At 50.6% G+C, this 27,651-nt stretch overlaps 1 protein-coding gene across 2 annotated transcripts in view; it reads left to right on the top strand.

Annotated features, from left to right (window-relative positions):
* PRR5L (proline rich 5 like) overlaps window positions 1-27,651 on the top strand; it is a 95,323-nt gene that overhangs the window by 16,878 nt on the left and 50,794 nt on the right. For both annotated transcript variants that reach the window (XM_063946287.1, XM_063946288.1), the window contains exon 2: window positions 21,018-21,275. In XM_063946287.1, the coding sequence (XP_063802357.1) occupies window positions 21,052-21,275 (224 nt within the window). In that variant the 5' untranslated portion in view covers window positions 21,018-21,051. The remainder of the gene's footprint in view (window positions 1-21,017; window positions 21,276-27,651) is intronic.

The raw sequence follows: 27,651 nt of genomic DNA, 5'->3' as shown, positions 1-27,651 counted from the left end.
CGGAGGCAGAGTATCCATGTCACAGCGAGCGGAGGGAGAGTATTCATGTCACAGCGAGCGGAGGGAGAGTGTTCATGTCACAGCGAGCGGAGGGACAGTATTCATGTCACAGCGAGCGGAGGGAGAGTATTCATGTCACAGCGAGCAGAGGGAGAGTATTCATGTCACAGCGAGCGGAGGGACAGTATTCATGTCACAGCGAGCGGAGGGAGAGTATTCATGTCACAGCGAGCGGAGGGACAGTATTCATGTCACAGCGAGCGGAGGGAGAGTATTCATGTCACAGCGAGCAGAGGGAGAGTATTCATGTCACAGCGAGCGGAGGGAGAGTATTCATGTCACAGCGAGCGGAGGGAGAGTATTCATGTCACAGCGAGCGGAGGGAGAGTATTCATGTCACAGCGAGCGGAGGGAGAGTATTCATGTCACAGCGAGCGGAAGGAAAGTATTCATGTCACAGCGAGCGGAGGGAGAGTATTCATGTCACAGCGAGCGGAGGCAGAGTATTCATGTCACAGCGAGCGGAGGGAGAGTATTCATGTCACAGCGAGCGGAGGGAGAGTATTCATGTCACAGCGAGCGGAGGGAGAGTATTCATGTCACAGCGAGTGGAGGGAGAGTATTGATGTCACAGCGAGCGGAGGGAGAGTATTCATGTCACAGCGAGCGGAGGGAGAGTATTCATGTCACAGCGAGCGGAGGGAGAGTATTCATGTCACAGCGAGTGGAGGGAGAGTATTCATGTCACAGCGAGCGGAGGCAGAGTATCCATGTCACAGCGAGCGGAGGGAGAGTATCCATGTCACAGCGAGCGGAGGGAGAGTATCCATGTCACAGCGAGCGGAGGGAGAGTGTTCATGTCACAGCGAGCAGAGGGAGAGTATCCATGTCACAGCGAGTGGAGGGAGAGTATCCATGTCACAGCGAGCGGAGGGAGAGTATCCATGTCACAGCGAGCGGAGGGAGAGTGTTCATGTCACAGCGAGCGGAGGGAGAGTATTCATGTCACAGCGAGCGGAGGCAGAGTATCCATGTCACAGTGAGCGGAGGGAGAGTATCCATGTCACAGCGAGCGGAGGGAGAGTATCCATGTCACAGCGAGCGGAGGGAGAGTGTTCATGTCACAGCGAGCGGAGGGAGAGTATCCATGTCACAGCGAGCGGAGGGAGAGTATTCATGTCACAGCGAGCGGAGGGAGAGTATTCATGTCACAGCGAGCGGAGGGAGAGTATTCATGTCACAGCGAGCAGAGGGACAGTATTCATGTCACAGCGAGCGGAGGGAGAGTGTTCATGTCACAGCGAGCGGAGGGAGAGTATTCATGTCACAGCGAGCGAGGGAGAGTATTCATGTCACAGCGAGCGGAGGGAGAGTATCCATGTCACAGCGAGCGGAGGGAGAGTATTCATGTCACAGCGAGCGGAGGGAGAGTGTTCATGTCACAGCGAGCGGAGGGACAGTATTCATGTCACAGCGAGCGGAGGGAGAGTATTCATGTCACAGCGAGCAGAGGGAGAGTATTCATGTCACAGCGAGCGGAGGGAGAGTATTCATGTCACAGCGAGCGGAGGGAGAGTATTCATGTCACAGCGAGCGGAGGGAGAGTATTCATGTCACAGCGAGCGGAGGGAGAGTATTCATGTCACAGCGAGCGGAGGGAGAGTATTCATGTCACAGCGAGCGGAGGGAGTATTCATGTCACAGCGAGCGGAGGGAGAGTATTCATGTCACAGCGAGCGGAGGGAAGTATTCATGTCACAGCGAGCGGAGGGAGAGTATTCATGTCACAGCGAGCGGAGGAGAGTATTCATGTCACAGCGAGCGGAGGGAGAGTATTCATGTCACAGCGAGCGGAGGGAGAGTATTCATGTCACAGCGAGCGGAGGGAGAGTATTCATGTCACAGCGAGCGAGGGAGAGTATTCATGTCACGTCACAGCGAGCGGAGGGAGAGTATTCATGTCACAGCGAGTGGAGGGAGAGTATTGATGTCACAGCGAGCGGAGGGAGAGTATTCATGTCACAGCGAGCGGAGGGAGAGTATTCATGTCACAGCGAGCGGAGGGAGAGTATTCATGTCACAGCGAGTGGAGGGAGAGTATTCATGTCACAGCGAGCGGAGGCAGAGTATCCATGTCACAGCGAGCGGAGGGAGAGTATCCATGTCACAGCGAGCGGAGGGAGAGTATCCATGTCACAGCGAGCGGAGGGAGAGTGTTCATGTCACAGCGAGCAGAGGGAGAGTATCCATGTCACAGCGAGTGGAGGGAGAGTATCCATGTCACAGCGAGCGGAGGGAGAGTATCCATGTCACAGCGAGCGGAGGGAGAGTGTTCATGTCACAGCGAGCGGAGGGAGAGTATTCATGTCACAGCGAGCGGAGGCAGAGTATTCATGTCACAGCGAGCGGAGGGAGAGTATCCATGTCACAGCGAGCGGAGGGAGAGTATCCATGTCACAGCGAGCGGAGGGAGAGTGTTCATGTCACAGCGAGCGGAGGGAGAGTATCCATGTCACAGCGAGCGGAGGGAGAGTATTCATGTCACAGCGAGCGGAGGGAGAGTATTCATGTCACAGCGAGCGGAGGGAGAGTGTTCATGTCACAGCGAGCGGAGGGAGAGTATTCATGTCACAGCGAGCGGAGGGAGAGTATTCATGTCACAGCGAGCGGAGGGAGAGTATTCATGTCACAGCGAGCGGAGGGAGAGTGTTCATGTCACAGCGAGCGGAGGGAGAGTATTCATGTCACAGCGAGCGGAGGGAGAGTATTCATGTCACAGCGAGCGGAGGCAGAGTATCCATGTCACAGCGAGCGGAGGGAGAGTATTCATGTCACAGCGAGCGGAGGGAGAGTATTCATGTCACAGCGAGCGGAGGGAGAGTGTTCATGTCACAGCGAGCGGAGGGAGAGTATTCATGTCACAGCGAGCGGAGGGACAGTATTCATGTCACAGCGAGCGGAGGGAGAGTATCCATGTCACAGCGAGCGGAGGGAGAGTGTCCATGTCACAGCGAGCGGAGGGAGAGTATTCATGTCACAGCGAGCAGAGGGAGAGTATTCATGTCACAGCGAGCGGAGGGAGAGTATTCATGTCACAGCGAGCGGAGGGAGAGTGTTCATGTCACAGCGAGCGGAGGGAGAGTATCCATGTCACAGCGAGCAGAGGGACAGTATTCATGTCACAGCGAGCGGAGGGAGAGTGTTCATGTCACAGCGAGCGGAGGGAGAGTATTAATGTCACAGCGAGCGGAGGGAGAGTATTCATGTCACAGCGAGCGAGCGGAGGGAGAGTATTCATGTCACAGCGAGCGGAGGGAGAGTATTCATGTCACAGCGAGCGGAGGGACAGTATTCATGTCACAGCGAGCGGAGGGAGAGTATTCATGTCACAGCGAGCGGAGGGAGAGTATCCATGTCACAGCGAGCGGAGGGAGAGTATTCATGTCACAGCGAGCGGAGGGAGAGTATTCATGTCACAGCGAGCGGAAGGAAAGTATTCATGTCACAGCGAGCGGAGGGAGAGTGTTCATGTCACAGCGAGCGGAGGGAGAGTATTCATGTCACAGCGAGCGGAGGGAGAGTATTCATGTCACAGCGAGCGGAGGGAGAGTATTCATGTCACAGCGAGCGGAGGCAGAGTATCCATGTCACAGCGAGCGGAGGGAGAGTATTCATGTCACAGCGAGCGGAGGGAGAGTATTCATGTCACAGCGAGCGGAAGGAAAGTATTCATGTCACAGCGAGCGGAGGGAGAGTGTTCATGTCACAGCGAGCGGAGGGAGAGTATTCATGTCACAGCGAGCGGAGGGAGAGTATTCATGTCACAGCGAGCGGAGGCAGAGTATCCATGTCACAGCGAGCGGAGGGAGAGTATTCATGTCACAGCGAGCGGAGGGAGAGTATTCATGTCACAGCGAGCGGAAGGAAAGTATTCATGTCACAGCGAGCGGAGGGAGAGTATTCATGTCACAGCGAGCGGAGGGAGAGTATTCATGTCACAGCGAGCGGAGGGAGAGTATTCATGTCACAGCGAGCGGAGGGAGAGTATTCATGTCACAGCGAGCGGAGGCAGAGTATCCATGTCACAGCGAGCGGAGGGAGAGTATTCATGTCACAGCGAGCGGAGGGAGAGTGTTCATGTCACAGCGAGCGGAGGGAGAGTATTCATGTCACAGCGAGCGGAGGGAGAGTATTCATGTCACAGCGAGCGGAGGGAGAGTATTCATGTCACAGCGAGCGGAGGCAGAGTATTCATGTCACAGCGAGCGGAGGGAGAGTATTCATGTCACAGCGAGCGGAGGGAGAGTGTTCATGTCACAGCGAGCGGAGGGAGAGTATTCATGTCACAGCGAGCGGAGGGAGAGTATTCATGTCACAGCGAGCGGAGGGAGAGTATTCATGTCACAGCGAGCGGAGGGAGAGTATTCATGTCACAGCGAGCGGAGGGAGAGTATCCATGTCACAGCGAGCGGAGGGAGAGTATTCATGTCACAGCGAGCGGAGGGAGAGTATTCATGTCACAGCGAGCGGAGGGAGAGTATTCATGTCACAGCGAGCGGAGGGAGAGTGTTCATGTCACAGCGAGCGGAGGGAGAGTATTCATGTCACAGCGAGCGGAGGGAGAGTATTCATGTCACAGCGAGCGGAGGGAGAGTATTCATGTCACAGCGAGCGGAGGGAGAGTATTCATGTCACAGCGAGCGGAGGGAGAGTATTCATGTCAGTCTCAGATACAGCTCTTCATCTGGATAACTCTTCACAGCCTCTGGAAAATAAGCGTGGCGCGTATATTTCTCGCTACACGTAAACCACGGATCTCGGCCGCAAAGCAATAGTTCTACTTGGGACTAGGGGACCATGTAGTAAGCCTTGGAGAGATATAAAGTGGACAGAGATAAAGTACCAGACAATCAGCTCCTAACTGTCATTTTTCAACCCCAGCCTGTGACATGGCAGTTAGGAGCTGATTGGCCTGTAATTTATCTCTCTCCACTTTATCTTTCTCCAAGGCTTAGTACATAGAGGCCTAACACGGTTCACAGTGCTCATTTGCCTGAAGACGATGAGTGTGCAGGGATCTCCTTCCGACAACTTATTCAGAACAGTACTATGGGGGCTGAAGCACCTGCAACTTTGGGGACTATTTATTAAGCCTTGGATGGAGATAAAGTGCACGGAGATAAAGTACCAGCCAATCAGCTCCTAACTGTCATGTCAGAGACTGGGTTTGAAAAATGACAGTTATGATCCGATTTGCTGGTACTTTATCTCCATCCAAAGCTTAGTAAATAGACCGTGCTAATACAACTGCAAAGCCCTTCCCTGGTCTCCAGCCACGTGTCCGCATATGCAAGGACTGAGATGTCACCGTGGGTTGCAGCAACGACGTTTGCACCAGCGCTATTAGGTGTAGATTCTCCATCTGTGTGTCCTTCTATGTGAGCGATGAAGCGTCTTTGTACGTCTGTCAGCGCCGTGCCCACGACACTCCCATAACACACAGCATCTCCGGGCGTCTATCTAGCCACCTCCCAGCCACCGCCCAGGAACACATTTCTGATACATTTCAGGCACAGTGCGTCTGAGTCAGTACTGCGACCTCTGGGGGTCATTCCGAGTTATTATGCACGCTGCCGATTTTCGCTGTGCTTCGATCAGGTCTCTACTGCGCATGCGTATGCACCACAATGCGCACGTGCGTTTTACAGGTACAATGCGGATCGTTGCTGAGCGATGGATTTAACGAAGAATCCATACGCACAGCCGATCGCAAGAAGATTGACAGGAGGAGGGCGTTTATGGGTGTCAACTGACCGTTTTCTGGGAGTGGTAGGGAAAACACAGGCGTGTCTGGGCGTTTGGAGGGTGGGTGTCTGACGTCAAATCCGGCACCAAAAAGACTGAAGTGATTGCAGCGGCTGAGTAAGTCCAGACCTACTCTGAAACTGCACAAAATGTTTTTGCAGAGCTCGGCTGCACATGCGATCGCACACTTCCCCGTGGGCGGGGACTATCCGTTTGCACGGCTGCTAAAAACAGTTAGCGAACGATCAACTAAAAATGAGGGACTATATACTGTATGCATGGACATTGCTTCAGAAAGGGACACAACACGTGCTCGGTGTAATGGCGTCCTAGCGGTCAGGAAAGATGTGTAGCCCCCTTATCACCGGCGGCGTGTACTGTGGGGGTGCCCACCAGACTAGTACCTATACTTTAGTCATGTTTTCTCCAGACTTCTATTAATCTTTCTCATGTCCATGAGCTCCGGAAGTAAAAACGGATAAAGGGATCCTTGTAAATGAACGACTGAAGCCCAGGCTAGATGTTAGTAAGGCAGTGATATATCCCATTCACAGGTTTAACACAAGAGCTGACACTCCACGGCTCCAGGATAGTCACTCTCACTTTGGGCCTCTATACTGATTCCTCTGAGTGTCCAAAAAAGGATACAGAAGGGTTCCGATCAGATATTGGTGGTCATTCTGAGTTGATCGCTCGCTAGCAGTTTTTAGCAGCCGTGCAAACGCTATGCCGCCGCCCACTGGGAGTGTATATTAGCTTAGCAGAAGTGCGAACGAAAGGATCGCAGAGCGGCTACAAAGTTTTTCTGTGCAGTTTCAGAGTACATCAAAACCTGCTCAGCGCTTGCGATGACTTCAGACTGTTCAGTTCCTGTTTTGACGTCACAAACACGCCCTGGGTTCACCCAGCCACGCCTGCGTTTTTCCTGGCACGCCTGCGTTTTTTCGAACACTCCCTGAAAACGGTCAGTTGACACCCAGAAACTCCCACTTCATGTCAATCACTCTGCGGCCACCAGTGCGAATGAAAAGCTTCGCTAGACCCTGTGCAAAACTACGTCGTTCATTGTGCCCGTACGACGTGCGTGCGCATTGCACCGCATACGCATGCGCAGAACTGCCGTTTTTTAGCCTGATCGCTGCGCTGCGAACAAATGCAGCTAGCAATCAACTCTGAATGACCACCCTTATACACAAAGCACACTAGTGGTAATGACATAGATGACTGCCCGCGTCTAGGTGATGTACAAAGATCTCCGACACGAGGCTGTCAGTGTGTGGCACCGCCTCATCACCGTTCCTGTTTACTTAAACTCCTTTGTTGAAGTTCCGTATAATATTTGTGGTGTTTGTGGCCACAATGACTGTGACATACGATGAATAGATGACAGGGCTGCTTTGTGCACCTACTGATAACATTGTGTTGGATAAAGGGAAGTATCATCTATTGGAGAATTCTATTTCATTGTGTAAGAATTGCCTTTCCCTACGGTCACACTATTACTGGCTACGTAACATTGCCGGACCAACAATCACACATAGGGCGGGATGTACTAAAGCAAAAATGCGGTAAAACCCCCGAAAACGGGGGTTTTACTGCATTTTTTAATTTACTAAGACTGTACTGCCGCGTTTTTGCCGTCCAGGGTATTGCCATCTCTGGATGGCGATACCCTATAGAAGCCTATGGTCTTCTTATCGCCGACCGCCGCAACCCGCTGACACCGCTGCAGACGCCGACCACCCTCCCCTCCGGCTTACCTTCCTCCAGGCTGCCCTGGACCCGGAAGGTAATCTTCTCCTCCCCCTAGCAACGCAGCCGGAGGGCCTTCCGGCTGCAGGGGGAGGAGGAGGCGCCGGGGGCAGCCTGCTGCTGCTTCCCGGCGTCTAGGCAGTGTGGGGACCCCTGGGAGGTGACGGAGACCCCCCACAGACCACCTAACAGTATCGCGGGGGCCTCCGTCACCGCATCGCGATATTGATCGCATATGTTAGTACATATGCTATCAACATCGCTGCGGTAACCGGCGAGGGGTGGCGATGTATCTTAATACATCACACACACACACACACACACACACACACACACACACACACACACACACGAAAGATTGGTATTTCCAGCGATGGGAGTACTGCTATTTATGGAACTGTACAGTGTTTGAGGATGCTACTATAGTTTTACTCGGTTCTGGTATGAATAGTTGGACCATGTTAAGGTCAACAGTCAGGACAAATAGTCAATACATGAATATGGTTGACACGGGACAGGTCGACACATGAAAAGGTCGACATGGATTTTTTTACGTGTTTTTGGTGTCATGTTTTCCATAACATTACCAGGAACCCCAATTAGCGTACCGGGTCCCCTTGCATGGCTTGCGGGTTACTATTCCCAATCGTAGTTCATGTGGATATTAATGTATGAAAAAGTAAAAAAAAAAAAAAAATTTTAAAAGCCATGTCGACCTTTTCAGGTCGACCGTTTTCATGTGTCAACCATTAGTCCATGTCAACCATGTCAGTGTTGACCTAGTGACTGACTGTCGACCTAAGTAGGGTCGTCCTGCAAAACGGATACCGTGTCACTCATTGGGAAGTGTACGGACAACCCTCTATAAATAGAGTGTAAGTCTGTTTGGAAGAATATGTATAATGGCCCTCATTCCGAGTTGTTCGCTCGGTAAAAATCTTCGCATCGCAGCGATTTTCCGCTTAATGCGCATGCGCAATGTCCGCACTGCGACTGCGCCAAGTAAATTTGCTATGCACTTAGGAATTTTACTCACGGCTTTTTCATCGGTCTGGCGATCGTAATGTGATTGACAGGAAATGGGTGTTTCTGGGCGGAAACAGGCCGTTTTATGGGCGTGTGGGAAAAAACGCTACAGTTTCCGGAAAAAACGCAGGAGTGGCCGGAGAAACGGAGGAGTGTCTGGGCGAACGCTGGGAGTGTTTGTGACGTCAAACCAGGAACGACAAGCACTGAACTGATCGCAGATGCCGAGTAAGTCTGAAGCTACTCAGAAACTGCTACAAGGTGTGTAATCGCAATATTGCGAATACATCGTTCGCAATTTTACTATGCTAAGATTCATTCCCAGTAGGCGTAGGCTTAGCGTGTGCAAAGCTGCTAAAAACGGCTTGCGAGCGAACAACTCGGAATGACCCCCAATGAGAGGCTGGATAGGATGGAATGTCGCCTCTACAAGGAAATAGTGGCCCTGATGCAGATATGGGGGTATATTTACTAAAATTCGTATTTTTCTGAATTAGGTTAAAGTTCAAACACGAATGACATCGAATGTGTGAATTTGCAACTTTTTGAATTTTGTACGCCTCATTTACTATGCTGTCGTATTCTGCATTTTCGTTTTTTCCGATGTCGATGTCATTCGTATTTTCGGCCAGTGTTTTATGGGAGTGAATAGTAAAACACTGCCGAAATTAACACAATGGGGTATATTTACTAAAATTCGTATTTGTGCCGATTTGGAGGGAGATTAAACACGAATGACATCGAATGTGTGAAATTGCTACTTTTTGAATTTATTACGACTCATTTACTATGCTGTCGTATTCTGCATTTTCAAGTTTTCCAACGTCGATGTCATTCGTATTTTTTGGCAGTGTTTTACGGGAGTGAATAGTAAAACACTGCCGACATTAACACAATGAATCTCAGCCAGATCTGTGAGATCCGTGCTGGGCTTCATTGTGCACCTTTAAAAAAAAAATGAAATGATTAAAAATCAAGAAAAAATTTGGTCATGTTGGGGGTGTAGTGTCCTATGTCTGTATAGGGTGTAATAGATGTATTATGGTCATGGCCAGCGGTCAGGTCATGTTGGGGGTGTAGTGTCCTATGTCTGTATAGGGTGTAATAGATGTATTATGGTCATGTCATGTTGGGGGTGTAGTGTCCTATGTCTGTATAGGGTGTAATAGATGTATTATGGTCAGGTCATGTTGGGGTGTAGTGTCCTATGTCTGTATAGGGGATAATAGATGTATTATGGACATGTCCAGTGGTCAGGTCATGTTGGGGTGTAGTGTCCCATATCTGTATAGGGTGTAATAGATGTATTATGGTCATGGCCAGCGGTCAGGTCATGTTGGGGGTGTAGTGTCCTATGTCTGTATAGGGTGTAATAGATGTATTATGGTCAGGTCATGTTGGGGTGTAGTGTCCTATGTCTGTATAGGGGATAATAGATGTATTATGGACATGTCCAGTGGTCAGGTCATGTTGGGGTGTAGTGTCCTATATCTGTATAGGGTGTAATAGATGTATTATGGTCATGGCCAGCGGTCAGGTCATGTTGGGGGTGTAGTGTCCTATGTCTGTATAGGGTGTAATAGATGTATTATGGTCATGTCATGTTGGGGGTGTAGTGTCCTATGTCTGTATAGGGTGTAATAGATGTATTATGGTCAGGTCATGTTGGGGTGTAGTGTCCTATGTTTGTATAGGGGATAATAGATGTATTATGGACATGTCCAGTGGTCAGGTCATGTTGGGGTGTAGTGTCCCATATCTGTATAGGGTGTAATAGATGTATTATGGTCATGGCCAGCGGTCAGGTCATGTTGGGGGTGTAGTGTCCTATGTCTGTATAGGGTGTAATAGATGTATTATGGTCAGGTCACGTTGGGGTGTAGTGTCCTATGTCTGTATAGGGGATAATAGATGTATTATGGACATGTCCAGTGGTCAGGTCATGTTGGGGTGTAGTGTCCTATATCTGTATAGGGTGTAATAGATGTATTATGGTCATGGCCAGCGGTCAGGTCATGTTGGGGGTGTAGTGTCCTATGTCTGTATAGGGTGTAATAGATGTATTATGGTCAGGTCATGTTGGGGTGCAGTGTCCTATGTCTGTATAGGGGATAATAGATGTATTATGGACATGTCCAGTGGTCAGGTCATGTTGGGGTGTAGTGTCCTATATCTGTATAGGGAGTAATAGATGTATTATGGTCATGGCCAGCGGTCAGGTCATGTTGGGGATGTAGTGTCCTATGTCTGTATAGAGTGTAATAGATGTATTATGGTCAGGTCATGTTGGGGTGTAGTGTCCTATGTCTGTATAGGGGATAATAGATGTATTATGGACATGTCCAGTGGTCAGGTCATGTTGGGGTGTAGTGTCCTATGTCTGTATAGGGTGTAATAGATGTATTATGGTCATGGACAGTGGTCAGGTCATGTTGGGGGTGTAGTGTCCTATGTCTGTATAGGGTGTAATAGATGTATTATGGTCATGGCCAGTGGTCAGAACATGTTGGGTTGTGTAGTGTCTTATGTCTGTATAGGATGTAATAGATGTATTATGGTCATGGCCAGTGGTCAGAACATGTTGGGGTGTGTAATGTCTTATGTCTGTATAGGGTGTAATAGATGTATTATGGTCATGGCTAATGGTCAGGTCATGTTGGGGTGTAGTGTCCTATGTCTGTATAGGGTGTAATAGATGTATTATGGTCATGGCCATCGGTCAGGTCATGTTGGGGTGTAGTGTCCTATGTCTGTATAGGGTGTAATAGATGTATTATGGTCATGGCCAGTGGTCAGGTCATGTTGGGGTGTAGCGCCCTATGTCTGTATAGGGTGTAATAGATGTATTATGGTCATGTCCAGGGGTCAGGTCATGTTGGGGGTGTAGTGTCCTATGTCTGTATAGGATGTAATGTATTATGGTCATAGCCAGCGGTCAGGTCATGTTGGGAGTGTAGTGTCCTATGTCTGTATATGGTGTAATAGATGTATTATGGTCATGGCCAGTGGTCAGGTCATGTTGGGGGTGTAGTGTTCTATGTCTGTATAGGGTGTAATAGATGTATTATGGTCACATCAAGTGGTAAGGTCATGTTGGGGGTGTAGTGTCCTATGTCTGTCATAGATGTATTATGGTCATGGCCATCGGTCAGGTCATGTTGGGGTGTAGTGTCCTATGTCTGTATAGGGTGTAATAGATCTATTATGGTCATGGCCAGTGGTCAGGTCATGTTGGGGTGTAGTGTCCTATGTCTGTATAGGGTGTAATAGATGTATTATGGTCATGGTCAGTGGTCAGGACATGTTGGGGTGTAGTGTCCTATGTCTGTATAGGGTGTAATAGATGTATTATGGTCATGGCCAGTGGTCAGGTCATGTTGGGGGTGTAGTGTCCTACTGTATGTCTGTATAGGGTGTAATAGATGTATTATGGTCATGGTCAGCGGTCAGGTCATGTTGGAGGTATAGTGTCCTATGTCTGTATAGGGTGTAATAGATGTATTATGTCACAGCAGTGGTCAGGTCATGTTGGGGTATAGTGCCCTATGTCTGTATAGGGTGTAATAGATGTATTATGGTCATGGCCAGTGGTCAGGTCATTCTGGGGGTGTAGTGTCCTATGTCTGTATAGAGTGTAATAGATGTATTATGGTCATGTCCAGCAGTCAGGTCATGTTGGGGGTGTAGTGTCCTATGTCTGTATAGGGTGTAATAGATGTATTATGGACATGGCCAGGTCATGTTGGGGTGTAGCGTCCTATGTCTGTATAGGGTGTAATAGATGTATTATGGTCATGACCAGTGGTCAGGTCATGTTGGGAGTGTAGTGTCGTCATGTTGGGGGTGTAGTGTCCTATGTCTGTAAAGGGTGTAATAGATGTATTATGGTCATGGTCAGCGGTCAGGTCATGTTGGGGTGTAGTGTCCATTGTCTGTATAGGGTGTAATAGATGTATTATGGTCATGTCCAGTGGTCAGGTAATGTTGGGGGTGTAGTGTCCTATGTCTGTATAGGGTGTAATAGATAGGACACTACACCCCAAACATGACCTATCTATTACACCCTATATAGACATAGGACACTACACCCCCAATATGACCTATGTCTGTATAGGGTGTAATAGATGTATTATGGTCATGGCCAGTAGTCAGGTCATGTTGGGGTGTAGTGTCCTATATCTGTATAATGTGTAATAGATATATTATGGTCATGGCCAGTGGTCAGGTCATGTTGGGGGTGTAGTGTCCTATGTCTGTATAGGGTGTAATAGATGTATTATGGTCATGGCCAGTGGTCAGGTCATGTTGGGGGTGTAGTGCCCTATGTCTGTATAGGGTGTAATAGATGTATTATGGTCATGGCCAGTGGTCAGGTCATGTTGGGGTGTAGTGTCCTGTGTCTGTATAGGGTGTAATAGATGTATTATGGTCATGTCCAGTGGTCAGGTCATGTTGGGGGTGTAGTGTCCTATGTCTGTATAGGGTGTAATAGATGTATTATGGTCATGGCCAGTGGTCAGGTCATGTTGGGGTGTAGTGTCCTGTGTCTGTATAGGGTGTAATAGATGTATTATGGTCATGTCCAGTGGTCAGGTCATGTTGGGGGTGTAGTGTCATATGTATAGGGTGTAATAGATGTGTTATGGTCATGGCCAGTGGTTAGGTTATGTTGGGGGTGTAGTGTAGTGTCCTATGTCTGTATATGGTGTAATAGATGTATTATGGTTATGGCCAGCGGTCAGGACATGTTGTGGGTGTAGTGTCCTATGTCTGTATAGGGTGTAATAGATGTATTATGGTCATGGCCAGTGGTCAGGTCATGTTGGGGTGTAGTGTCCTATGCCTGTATAGGGTGTAATAGATGTATTATGGTCACAGCAGTGGTCAGGTCATGTTGGGGGTGTAGTGTCCTATGTCTGTATAGGGTGTAATAGATGTATTATGGTCACAGCAGTGGTCAGGTCATGTTGGGGGTGTAGTGTCTATCTGTATAGGGTGTAATAGATGTATTATGGTCATGGCCAGCGGTCAGATCATGTTGGGGTGTAGCGTCCTATGTCTGTATAGGGTGTAATAGATGTATTATTGTCATGGCCAGTGGTCAGGTCATGTTGGGGTGTAGTGTCCTATGTCTGTATAGGGTGTAATAGATGTATTATGGTCAGGGCCAGTGGTCAGGTCATGTTGGGGGTGTAGTGTCCTATGTCTGTATAGGGTGTAATAGATGTATTATGGTCACAGCCAGTGGTCAGGTCATGTTGGGGGTGTAGTTTCCTGTGTCTATATAGGGTTTTATAGATGTATTATGGTCACAGCAGTGGTCAGGTCATGTTGGGGGTGTAGTGTCCTATGTCTGTATAGGGTGTAATAGATGTGTTATGGTCATGGCCAGTGGTTAGGTTATGTTGGGGGTGTAGTGTAGTGTCCTATGTCTGTATATGGTGTAATAGATGTATTATGGTCATGGCCAGCGGTCAGATCATGTTGGGGTGTAGTGTCCTATGTCTGTATAGGGTGCAATAGGTGTATTATTGTCACGGCCAGTGGTCAGTTCATGTTGGGCTGTAGTGTCCTGTGTCTGTATAGGGTGTAATAGATGTATTATGGTCACAGCCAGTGGTCAGGTCATGTTGGGGGTGTAGTGTCCTGTGTCTATATAGGGTGTAATAGATGTATTATGGTCATGGCCAGTCGTCAGGTCATGTTGGGGGTATAGTGTCCTATGTCTGTATAGGGTGTGATAGATGTATTATGGTCATGGCCAGTAGTCATGTCATGTTGGGGGTGTAGTGTCATATGTCTGTATAGGGTGTAATAGATGTATTATGGTCATGGCCAGTGGTCAGGACATGTTGGGGGTGTAGTGTCCTATGTCTGTATAGGGTGTGATAGATGTATTATGGTCATGGCCAGTGGTCAGGTCATGTTGGGGTGTAGTATCCTATGTCTGTATAGGGTGTAATAGGTGTATTATGGTCATGGCCAGTGGTCAGATCATGTTGGGGGTGTAGTGTGCTATGTCTGCATAGGGTGTAATAGATGTATTATGGCCAGTGGTCAGGTCATGTTGGGGTTGTAGTGTCCTATGTTTGTATAGGGTGTAATAGATGTATTATGGTCATGTGCAGTGGTCAGGTCATGTTGGGGGTGTAGTGCCCTATGTCTGTATAGGGTGTAATAGATGTATTATGGTCACGGCCAGTGGTCAGGTCATGTTGGGGGTGTAGTGTCCTATGTCTGTATAGGGTGTAATGGATGTGTTATGGTCATGTCCAGTGGTCAGGTCATTTTGGGGGTGTAGTGTCCTATGTCTGTATAGGGTGTAATAGATGTATTATGGTCATGGTCAGCGGTCAGGTCATGTTGGAGGTGTAGTGTCCTGTGTCTGTATAGGGTGTAATAGATGTATTATGGTCATGTCCAGTGTGGTCAGGTCATGTTGGGGGTGTAGTGTACTATGTCTGTATAGGGTGTAATAGATGTATTATTGTCACAGCCAGTGGTCAGGTCATGTTGGGGGTGTAGTGTCCTATGTCTGTATAGGGTGTAATAGATGTATTATGGTCATGGCCAGTGGTCAGGTCAATTTGGGGGTATAGTGTCCTATGTCTGTATAGGATGTGATAGATGTATTATGTTCATGGTCAGTAGTCAGGTCATGTTGGGGGTGTAGTGTCGTATGTCTGTATAGGGTGTAACAGATGTATTCTGGTCATGGCCAGTGGTCAGGTCATGTTGGGTGTGTAGTGTGCTATGTCTGCATAGGGTGTAATAGATGTATTATGGCCAGTGGTCAGGTCATGTTGGGGTTGTAGTGTCCTATGTTTGTATAGGGTGTAATAGATGTATTATGGTCATGTGCAGTGGTCAGGTCATGTTGGGGGTGTAGAGCCCTATGTCTCTATAGGGTGTAATAGATGTATTTTGGTCACGGCCAGTGGTCAAGTCATGTTGGGGGTGTAGTGTCCTATGTCTGTATAGGGTGCAATAGATGTATTATGGTCACGGCCAGTAGTCAGGTCATGTTTGGGGTGTAGTGTCCTATGTCTGTATAGGGTGTAATAGATGTGTTATGGTCATGGCCAGTGGTCAGGTCATGCTAAGGGTGTAGTGTCCTATGTCTGTATAGGGTGTAATAGATGTATTATGGTCATGGCCAGTAGTCAGGTCATGTTGGGGGTGTAGTGTCCTATGTCTGTATAGGATGTAATAGATGTATTATGGTCATGAACTGTGGTCAGGTCGGGTGTATTGTCTTATGTCTGTATAGGGTGTAATAGATGTATTATGGTCATGTCCAGTGGTCAGGTCTTGTTATGGGTGTAGTGTCCTATGTCTATATATGGTGTAATAGATGTATTATGGTCATGGCCAGTGGTCAGGTCATGTTGGGGTGTAGTGTCCTATGTCTGTATAGGGTGTAATAGATGTATTATGGTCACAGCCAGTGGTCAGGTCATGTTGGGGGTGTAGTGTCCTATGTCTGTATAGGGTGTAATAGATGTATTATGGTCATGGTCATGGCCAGTGGTCAGGTCATGTTGGGGGTGTAGTGTCCTATGTCTGTATAGGGTGTAATAGATGTATTATGGTCACATCCAGTAGTCAGGTCATGTTGGGGTGTAGTGTCCTATGTCTGTATAGGGTGTAATAGATGTATTATGGTCACAGCCAGTGGTCAAGTCATATTGGGGGTGTAGTGTCCTATATCTGTATAGGGTGTAATAGATGTATTATGGTCATGGCCAGTGTTCAGGGCATGTTGGGGGTGTAGTGTCCTATGTCTGTATAGGGTGTAATAGATCTATTATGGTCATGGCCAGTGGTCAGGTCATGTTGGGGTGTAGTGTCCTATGTCTGTATAGGGTGTAATAGATGTATTATGGTCAGTGGTCAGGTCATGTTGGGTGTGTAGTGTCCTATGTCTGTATAAAGTGTAATAGATGTATTATAGTCACAGCCAGTGGTCAAGTCATATTGGGGGTGTAGTGTCCTATATCTGTATAGGGTGTAATTGATGTATTATGGTCATGTCCAGCGGTCAGGTCATGTTGGGGGTGTATTGTTCTGTGTCTGTATAGGGTGTAATAGATGTATTATGGTCACTGCCAGTGGTCAGGTCATGTTGGGCGTGTAGTGTCCTATGTCTGTATAGGGTGTAATAGATGTATTATGGTCATGGACAGCGGTCAGGTCATGTTGGGGGTGTATTGTTCTGTGTCTGTATAGGGTGTAATTGATGTATTATGGTCATGGCCAGCGGTCAGGTCATGTTGGGGGTGTAGTGTCCTATGTCTGTATAGGATGTAATAGATGTATTATGGTCATGTCCAGCGGTCAGGTCATGTTGGGGGTGTATTGTTCTGTGTCTGTATAGGGTGTACTTGATGTATTATGGTCATGTCCAGCGGTCAGGTCATGTTGGGGTGTAGTGTCCTATGTCTGTATAGTGTGTAGTAGATATATTATGTCATGTCCAGTGGTCAGGTCATGTTGGGCGTGTAGTATCCTATGTCTGTATAGGGTGTAATAGATGTATTATGGTCACGGCCGGCGGTCAGGTCATGTTGGGGTGTAGTGTCCTATGTCTGTATAGGGTGTAATAGATGTATTATGGTCACTGCCAGCGGTCAGGTCATGTTGGGGTGAAGTGTCCTATGTCTGTATAGGGTGTAGTGGATGTATTATGGTCATGGTCAGTGGTCAGGTCATGTTGGGGTGTAGTGTCCTATGTCTGTATAGGGTGTAATAGATGTTTTATGGTCATGGCCAGTGGTCAGGTCATGTTGGGGTGTAGTGTCCTATGTCTCTGTAGCGTATAATAGATGTATTATGGTCACAGCCAGTAGTCAGGTCATGTTGGGGGTGTAGTGTTCTGTGTCTGTATAGGGTGTAATTGATGTATTATGGTCATGTCCAGCGGTCAGGTCATGTTGGGGGTGTATTGTTCTGTGTCTGTATAGGGTGTAATAGATTTATTATGGTCATGGCCAGTGGTCAGGTCATGTTGGGGTGTAGTGTCCTATGTCTGTATAGGGTATAATAGATGTATTATGGTCACAGCCAGTAGTCAGGTCATGTTGGGGGTGTAGTGTTCTGTGTCTGTATAGGGTGTAATTGATGTATTATGGTCATGTCCAGCGGTCAGGTCATGTTGGGGGTGTATTGTTCTGTGTCTGTATAGGGTGTAATAGATGTATTATGGTCATGGCCAGTGGTCAGGACATGTTGGGGGTGTAGTGTCTTATGTATGTACAGGGAGTAATAGATGTATTATGGTCATGGCCAGTGGTCAGGTCATGTTGGGGTGTAGTGTCCTATTTCTGTATAAGGTGTAATAGATGTATTATGGTCACAGCCAGTAGTCTGGTCATGTTGGGGTGTAATGTCCTATGTCTGTATAGGGTGTAATAGATGTATTATGGTCATGGCCAGTGGTCAGGTCATGTTGGGGGGTGTAGTCTCCTATGTCTGTATAGGGTGTAATAGATGTATTATGGTCATGGCCAGTGATCAGTACATGTTGTGGTTGTAGTGTCCTATGTCTGTATAGGGTGTAATAGATGTATTATGGTCATGGCCAGTGGTATGGTCATGTTGGGGATTAGTGTCCTATGTCTGTATAGGGTGTAATAGATGTATTATGGTCACGGCCAGTGGTTAGGTCATGTTGGGGTGTAGTGTCCTATGTCTGTATAGGGTGTAATAGATGTATTATGGTCACGGCCAGTGGTCAGGTCATGTTGGAGTGTAGTGTCCTATGTCTGTATAGGGTGTAATAGATGTATTATGGTCATGGCCAGTGGTCAGGTCATGTTAGGGTGTAGTGTCCTATGTCTGTATAGGGTGTAATAGATGCATTATGGTCATGGTCAGTGATCAGTTCATGTTGTGGTAGTAGTGTCTTACAGTATGTGTAATGGGTTCACTACGGCTGGCCGGCGGTCGGGCTCCCGGCGACCAGCATCCCGGCGCCGGGAGCCCGACCGCCGGCTTACCGACAGCTTGGCGAGCGCAAATGAGCCCCTTGCGGGCTCGCTGCGCTCGCCACGCTACGGGCACGGTGGCGCGCTACGCGCGCCACACTATTTTATTCTCCCTCTATGGGGGTCGTGGACCCCCACGAGGGAAAATAATTGTCGGTATGACGGCTGTCGGGCTCCCGGCGCCGGTATACTGAGCGCCGGGAGCCCGACCGCCGGCAAACAGAAGACCACCCTGTGTAATAGAATTATGCAGCATGTAATGTTTATGTAATGTGTGGTGTCTTGTGTAACATGTTCAGTCATTGCATCACATTAGAGAAGAGAAGTTGCTGTGATAATCCTGTGTGTAGCGTCAGCTACTGAGTACTGTACCACACTGCTGACACGTGCATGCAAAGAAAACATAGGAACACGTGTAGATGTTAATGCTTAATCACTGATCTACAGTCAGCTGGGTTATGATCCTTTTTGCCAAAGTAATGATGGAATTATGTTTTTTATATGCCAGTGCCACAATGGTTCTTCCAGGCACTTGTTAGAAAACTAAGAACACCTTGTAGTACTTGGTAGACAGATGAGGACATAAGTTGTGTTTGGTAGATAGCTGAGGACACAAGTTGGTGTTTGGTAGGCAGCTGAGTACACAAGGTTGTGTTTGGTAGATAGCCGTGGGCACAAGGTGGTGTTTGGTAGGCAGCAGAGGACACAATGTGGTGTTTGGTAGACAGATGTGGACATAGGTGTGTTTGGTAGATAGGTGAGGACACAAGGTGATGTTTGGTAGACAGTTGAGGGCACAAGGTGGTGTTTGGTAGGCAGCTGAGGGCACAAGGTGGTGTTTAGTAGGCAGCTGAGGACACAAGGTGGTGTTTGGTAGGCAGCTGAGGACAGAATGTGGTGTTTGGTAGGCAGCAGAGGACACAATGTGGTGTTTTGTAGGCAGCTGAGTACACAAGGTGATGTTTGGTAGACAGCTGAGGGTACAAGGTGGTGTTTGGTAGGCAGCTGAGGACACAATGTGGTGTTTGGTAGGCAGCTGAGGACACAAGGTGGTGTTTGGTAGGCAGCTGAGGGCACAAGGTGGTGTTTGGTAGGCAGCTGAGGACACAAGGTGGTGTTTGGTAGGCAGCTGAGGACACAATGTGGTGTTTGGTAGGCAGCTGAGGACAGAATGTGGTGTTTGGTAGGCAGCTGAGGACACAATGTGGTGTTTGGTAGGCAGCTGAGGACAGAATGTGGTGTTTGGTAGGCAGCTGAGGACACAAGGTGGTGTTTGGTAGGCAGCTGAGGACAGAATGTGGTGTTTGGTAGGCAGCTGAGGACACAAGGTGGTGTTTGGTAGGCAGCAGAGGACACAATGTGGTGTTTGGTAGACAGATGTGGACATAGGTGTGTTTGGTAGACAGATGTGGACACAAGATGGTGTTTGGGTAATAGCTGGTGCTTGGCAGAGAACTGAGGGTATAGGCCCTCATTCCGAGTTGTTCGCTCGGTAAAAATCTTCGCATTGCAGCGATTTTCCGCTTAATGCGCATGCGCAATGTCCGCACTGCGACTGCGCCAAGTAAATTTGCTATGCACTTAGTAATTTTACTCACGGCTTTTTCATCGTTCTGGCGTTCGGAATGTGATTGACAGGAAATGGATGTTACTGGGCGGAAACAGGCCGTTTTATGGGCGTGTGGGAAAAAACGCTACCGTTTCCGGAAAAAACGCAGGAGTGTCCGGAGAAACGGAGGAGTGTCTGGGCGAACGCTGGGAGTGTTTGTGACGTCAAACCAGGAACGACAAGCACTGAACTGATCGCAGATGCCGAGTAAGTCTGAAGCTACTCAGAAACTGCTACGAGGTGTGTAATCGCAATATTGCGATTACTTCGTTCGCAATTTTAAGATGCTAAGATTCACTCCCAGTAGGCGGCGGCTTAGCGTGAGCAACTCTGCTAAAATCGCCTTGCGAGCGAACAACTCGGAATGACCTCCATAGTGTGGTGTTGTTTTATTGTTTAAACAATAGAAGGTAATTATCTAAATAATTTATGCTAACTAATACCGCTTTCACATCGCAATTAGCGGATCGCACCCGGAACTTGTACGCGGGTCCTCCCCGGGTGCAGCCTGCTGGGAACCCCTTTCAGACTTGCCGGGTTGGTGACGTGTACGGAGGTTTCGCCTGGAGATCAGATCTTCTCACATATCCCTTTCACACCGCACCCTGACCCGCGTGGACCTGGCAATATGCCGGGTTATTTGTGCCACATGAAAGGTGTATAACATGTTTGTAGCGTAATCTGGTCAGGGCTTCCAGTCCGCAGCCAGAGATAATCACTAAAGTGAGGCAATGATTATAATGATATTAGTGCGGGGCACCCGCTCACTCCCTTCATGCTGCCTCTTGTTATATACTGTATGTCATCACATCCTAAATAATCCGTTTTTGTTTTCACAGTTTGCCTGACGCTCGCTTTTCCTGCGCCCGCTTCATGACCTCCGCAGTTGGACAGGCCAATCCCGGTTTTCGCCACCCTGTTGCCCGCATGACTGGGAGTCAGACTCTATTGCCGTACTTCACGGTCCAATTCAGCAAGATGGGTTCGTTCCGACGTCCTCGGCCTCGGTTCATGAGTTCTCCAGCGCTGAGCGACTTGCCGCGTTTCTACGCCAGTAGACAAGCCATACAGCTCAACTCCAGCGCAATGTGGAACAGGTAAAGTGCATATACCACAGATGTGTCCTAATGCACTCAATGTCGGTACGTCGTGCAGTGGAGACGCTCTGAGATAAGTAGCGTACCGTGTTTTCAGCGTAAAGCAGCTCACAGCGTTCTAGAGACGCAATATGCAAAGGGACGCGGTATACTAATTGGGGTTCCCTGTGCTCTGACAATGAAAATGACACCTCAAAAAAGAAAAAAGAAATTGCTGTCAAGGTTTTTTTTTTGTGTCGACCATTTCCTGCGTCGACCTTTTGTACCTATTGACCTTTTCCTGTGTAGACATTTTGTCAGTGTCAACCTAATGCATATTGACCTTTTGTCAATGTCTATCTAATGCACGTCGACGGTTTTGTTAGTGTCGACCTAATGCATGTCGACCATATGGCTGTCGACCTAGATATTGTAGATCTTCTATACCACACCTGGTACACATAACACCCAATGGAAGCTTTCTTTTTATTCTCTGAAATGTACCTCAGTCCGGCTGGTTGCTATAGGTTACATCACCTACACATGACAAGCACAGTACACAAAAGCCTCGTTAGGATCCTATATCTTAGAGAAATATATTTTCACATAATCACAATGAAGCCGTCCCGTCACTGACATCCTTTGTTGTATTTTTTATCTTCCATCCTAAATATGGGTCATAAAGTGTAATCTGTAATCCTGCAACTAATCCCTAAACTGACCTCAAAGGTTCTTTTACAAGATAAAGATGTTAAGGACAATGTTGTATTTCCTCACTTTCCCTGCTCAGTGCTGTACACGACCATCCTCCTGCTAGGCTGCCTCAGTGCTGTACACTTCCTCCTGCCAGGCTTCCTCAGTGCTGTTACTTCCTCCTGCCAGGCTGCCTCAGTGCTGTACACTTCCTACTGCCAGGCTGCTCAGTGCTGTACACTTCCTCCTGCCAGGCTGCTTCAGTGCTGTACACTTCCTCCTGCCAGGCTGGCTCAGTGCTGTACACTTCCTCCTGCCAGGCTGGCTCAGTGCTGTACACGACCATCCTCCTGCCAGGCTGCCTCAGTGCTGTACACGACCATCCATCTGCCAGGCTGCCTCAGTGCTGTACCCTTCCTCCTGCCAGGCTGCCTCAGTGCTGTACACTTCCTACTGCCAGGCTGGCTCAGTGCTGTACACTTCCTCCTGCCAGGCTGGCTCAGTGCTGTACACGACCATCCTCCTGCCAGGCTGCCTCAGTGCTGTACACGACCATCCTCCTGCCAGGCTGCCTCAGTGCTGTACACGACCATCCTCCTGCCAGGCTGCCTCAGTGCTGTACACTTCCTCCTGCCAGGCAGGCTCAGTGCTGTACACTTCCTTCTGCCAGGCTGGCTCAGTGCTGTACACGACCATCCTCCTGCCAGGCTGCCTCAGTGCTGTACACGACCATCCTCCTGCCAGGCTGACTCAGCGCTGTACACTTCCTCCTGCCAGGCTGCCTCAGTGCTGTACACGACCTTCCTCCTGCCAGGCTGCCTCAGTTCTGTACACGACCATCCTCCTGCCAGGCTGCCTCAGTGCTGTACACTTCCTCCTGCCAGGCTGCCTCAGTGCTGTACACTTCCTCCTACCAGGCTGCCTCAGTGCTGTACACTTCCTACTGCCAGGCTGCCTCAGTGCTGTACACTTCCTCCTGCCAGGCTGCTTCAGTGCTGTACACTTCCTCCTGCCAGGCTGGCTCAGTGCTGTACACGACCATCCTCCTGCCAGGCTGCCTCAGTGCTGTACACGACCATCCTCCTGCCAGGCTGCCTCAGTGCTGTACACTTCCTACTGCCAGGCTGGCTCAGTGCTGTACACTTCCTTCTGCCAGGCTGGCTCAGTGCTGTACACGACCATCCTCCTGCCAGGCTGCCTCAGTGCTGTACACGACCATCCATCTGCCAGGCTGCCTCAGTGCTGTACACCTCCTCCTGCCAGGCTGCCTCAGTGCTGTACACTTCCTCCTGCCAGGCTGGCTCAGTGCTGTACACGACCATCCTCCTGCCAGGCTGCCTCAGTGCTGTACACGACCATCCCCCTGCCAGGCTGCCTCAGTGCTGTACACTTCCTCCTGCCAGGCTGGCTCAGTGCTGTACACTTCCTCCTGCCAGGCTGGCTCAGTGCTGTACACGACCATCCTCCTGCCAGGCTGCCTCAGTGCTGTACACGACCATCCTCCTGCCAGGCTGAGTCAGTGCTGTACACGACCTTCCTCCTGCCAGGCTGCCTCAGCGCTGTACACTTCTTCCTGCCAGGCTGCCTCAGTGCTGTACACGACCTTCCTCCTGCCAGGCTGCCTCAGTGCTGTACACGACCATCCTCCTGCCAGGCTGCCTCAGTGCTGTACACGACCATCCTCCTGCCAGGCTGCCTCAGTGCTGTACACTTCCTCCTGCCAGGCTGCCTCAGTGTTGTACACTTCCTCCTGCCAGGCTGCCTCAGTGCTGTGCACTTCCTCCTGCCAGACTGCCTCAGTGCTGTACACTTCCTCCTGCCAGGCTGCCTCAGTGCTGTGCACTTCCTGCTGCAAGGCTGCCTCAGTGCTGTACACTTCCTCCTGCCAGGCTGGCTCAGTGCTGTACACTTCCTTCTGCCAGGCTGGCTCAGTGCTGTACACAACCATCCTCCTGCCAGGCTGCCTCAGTGCTGTACACGACCATCCATCTGCCAGGCTGCCTCAGTGCTGTACACATCCTCCTGCCAGGCTGCCTCAGTGCTGTACACTTCCTCCTGCCAGGCTGGCTCAGTGCTGTACACTTCCTCCTGCCAGGCTGCCTCAGTGCTGTACACTTCCTCCTGCCAGGCTGGCTCAGTGCTGTACACGACCATCCTCCTGCCAGGCTGCCTCAGTGCTGTACACTTCCTCCTGCCAGGCTGGCTCAGTGCTGTACACTTCCTCCTGCCAGGCTGCCTCAGTGCTGTACACTTCCTCCTGCCAGGCTGGCTCAGTGCTGTACACGACCATCCTCCTGCCAGGCTGCCTCAGTGCTGTACACGACCATCCTCCTGCCAGGCTGAGTCAGTGCTGTACACGACCTTCCTCCTGCCAGGCTGCCTCAGCGCTGTACACTTCTTCCTGCCAGGCTGCCTCAGTGCTGTACACGACCTTCCTCCTGCCAGGCTGCCTCAGTGCTGTACACGACCATCCTCCTGCCAGGCTGCCTCAGTGCTGTACACTTCTTCCTGTCAGGCTGCCTCAGTGCTGTACACGACCTTCCTCTCGCCAGGCTGCCTCAGTGCTGTACACTTCCTCCTGCCAGGCTGCCTCAGTTCTGTACACTTCCTCTTGCCAGGCTGCCTCAGTGTTGTGCACTTCCTCCTGCCAGGCTGCCTCAGTGTTCTACACTTCCTACTGCCAGGCTGCCTCAGTGCTGTACACTTCCTCCTGCCAGGCTGCCTCAGTGCTGTACACCTCCTTCTGCCAGGCTGCCTCAGTGCTGTACACTTCCTCCTGCCACGCTGCCTCAGTGCTGTACACTTCCTCCTGCCAGGCTGCCTCAGTGTTGTACACTTCCTCCTGCCAGGCTGCCTCAGTGCTGTGCACTTCCTCCTGCCAGACTGCCTCAGTGCTGTACACTTCTTCCTGCCAGGCTGCCTCAGTGCTGTGCACTTCCTGCTGCAAGGCTGCCTCAGTGCTGTACACTTCCTCCTGCCAGGCTGCCTCAGTGCTGTACACTTCCTCCTGCCAGGCTGCCTCAGTGCTGTACACGACCTTCCTCTCGCCAGGCTGCCTCAGTGCTGTACACTTCCTCCTGCCAGGCTGCCTCAGTGCTGTACACCTCCTTCTGCCAGGCTGCCTCAGTGCTGTACACCTCCTTCTGCCAGGCTGCCTCAGTGCTGTACACTTCCTCCTGCCACGCTGCCTCAGTGCTGTACACTTCCTCCTGCCAGGCTGCCTCAGTGCTGTACACGACCATCCTTCTGCCAGGCTGCCTCAGTACTGTACATGACCATCCTCTTGCCAGGCTGCCTCAGTTCTGTACACTTCCTCTTGCCAGGCTGCCTCAGTGTTGTGCACTTCCTCCTGCCAGGCTGCCTCAGTGTTCTACACTTCCTACTGCCAGGCTGCCTCAGTGCTGTACACTTCCTCCTGCCAGGCTGCCTCAGTGCTGTACACCTCCTTCTGCCAGGCTGCCTCAGTGCTGTACACTTCCTCCTGCCACGCTGCCTCAGTGCTGTACACTTCCTCCTGCCAGGCTGCCTCAGTGTTGTACACTTCCTCCTGCCAGGCTGCCTCAGTGCTGTGCACTTCCTCCTGCCAGACTGCCTCAGTGCTGTACACTTCCTCCTGCCAGGCTGCCTCAGTGCTGTGCACTTCCTGCTGCAAGGCTGCCTCAGTGCTGTACACTTCCTCCTGCCAGGCTGGCTCAGTGCTGTACACTTCCTTCTGCCAGGCTGGCTCAGTGCTGTACACGACCATCCTCCTGCCAGGCTGCCTCAGTGCTGTACACGACCATCCATTTGCCAGGCTGCCTCAGTGCTGTACACTTCCTCCTGCCAGGCTGCCTCAGTGCTGTACACTTCCTCCTGCCAGGCTGGCTCAGTGCTGTACACGACCATCCTCCTGCCAGGCTGCCTCAGTGCTGTACACGACCATCCTCCTGCCAGGCTGCCTCAGTGCTGTACACTTCCTCCTGCCAGGCTGCCTCAGTGCTGTACACTTCCTCCTGCCAGGCTGGCTCAGTGCTGTACACGACCATCCTCCTGCCAGGCTGCCTCAGTGCTGTACACGACCATCCTCCTGCCAGGCTGCCTTAGTGCTGTACACTTCCTCCTGCCAGGCTGGCTCAGTGCTGTACACTTCCTCCTGCCAGGCTGGCTCAGTGCTGTACACGACCATCCTCCTGCCAGGCTGGCTCAGTGCTGTACACTTCCTCCTGCCAGGCTGCCTCAGTGCTGTACACTTCCTCCTGCCAGGCTGCCTCAGTGCTGTACACGACCATCCATCTGCCAGGCTGCCTCAGTGCTGTACACTTCCTCCTGCCAGGCTGCCTCAGTGCTGTACACTTCCTCCTGCCAGGCTGGCTCAGTGCTGTACACTTCCTCCTGCCAGGCTGCCTCAGTGCTGTACACTTCCTCCTGCCAGGCTGGCTCAGTGCTGTACACGACCATCCTCCTGCCAGGTTGCCTCAGTGCTGTACACGACCATCCGCCTGCCAGGCTGCCTCAGTGCTGTACACTTCCTCCTGCCAGGCTGGCTCAGTGCTGTACACTTCCTCCTGCCAGGCTGGCTCAGTGCTGTACATGACCATCCTCCTGCCAGGCTGCCTCAGTGCTGTACACGACCATCCTCCTGCCAGGCTGAGTCAGTGCTGTACACGACCTTCCTCCTGCCAGGCTGCCTCAGTGCTGTACACTTCCTCCTGCCAGGCTGGCTCAGTGCTGTACACGACCATCCTCCTGCCAGGCTGCCTCAGTGCTGTACACGACCATCCTCCTGCCAGGCTGCCTCAGTGCTGTACACTTCCTCCTGCCAGGCTGCCTCAGTGTTGTACACTTCCTCCTGCCAGGCTGCCTCAGTGCTGTGCACTTCCTCCTGCCAGACTGCCTCAGTGCTGTACACTTCCTCCTGCCAGGCTGCCTCAGTGCTGTGCACTTCCTGCTGCAAGGCTGCCTCAGTGCTGTACACTTCCTCCTGCCAGGCTGGCTCAGTGCTGTACAATTCCTTCTGCCAGGCTGGCTCAGTGCTGTACACGACCATCCTCCTGCCAGGCTGCCTCAGTGCTGTACACGACCATCCATCTGCCAGGCTGCCTCAGTGCTGTACACATCCTCCTGCCAGGCTGCCTCAGTGCTGTACACTTCCTCCTGCCAGGCTGGCTCAGTGCTGTACACTTCCTCCTGCCAGGCTGCCTCAGTGCTGTACACTTCCTCCTGCCAGGCTGCCTCAGTGCTGTACACGACCATCCTCCTGCCAGGCTGCCTCAGTGCTGTACACTTCCTCCTGCCAGGCTAGCTCAGTGCTGTACACTTCCTCCTGCCATGCTGCCTCAGTGCTGTACACTTCCTCCTGCCAGGCTGGCTCAGTGCTGTACACGACCATCCTCCTGCCAGGCTGCCTCAGTGCTGTACACGACCATCCTCCTGCCAGGCTGAGTCAGTGCTGTACACGACCTTCCTCCTGCCAGGCTGCCTCAGTGCTGTACACGACCATCCTCCTGCCAGGCTGCCTCAGTGCTGTACACTTCTTCCTGTCAGGCTGCCTCAGTGCTGTACACGACCTTCCTCTCGCCAGGCTGCCTCAGTGCTGTACACTTCCTCCTGCCAGGCTGCCTCAGTGCTGTACACGACCATCCTTCTGCCAGGCTGCCTCCGTGCTGTACATGACCATCCTCTTGCCAGGCTGCCTCAGTTCTGTACACTTCCTCTTGCCAGGCTG

The sequence above is a fragment of the Pseudophryne corroboree genome, chromosome 11, assembly GCF_028390025.1.
Source record: "Pseudophryne corroboree isolate aPseCor3 chromosome 11, aPseCor3.hap2, whole genome shotgun sequence".
Taxonomy (NCBI): Eukaryota; Metazoa; Chordata; class Amphibia; order Anura; family Myobatrachidae; genus Pseudophryne; species Pseudophryne corroboree.
Note: the sequence above shows the minus strand (reverse complement) of the source record. Positions and strands in the feature narration are given on the sequence as shown.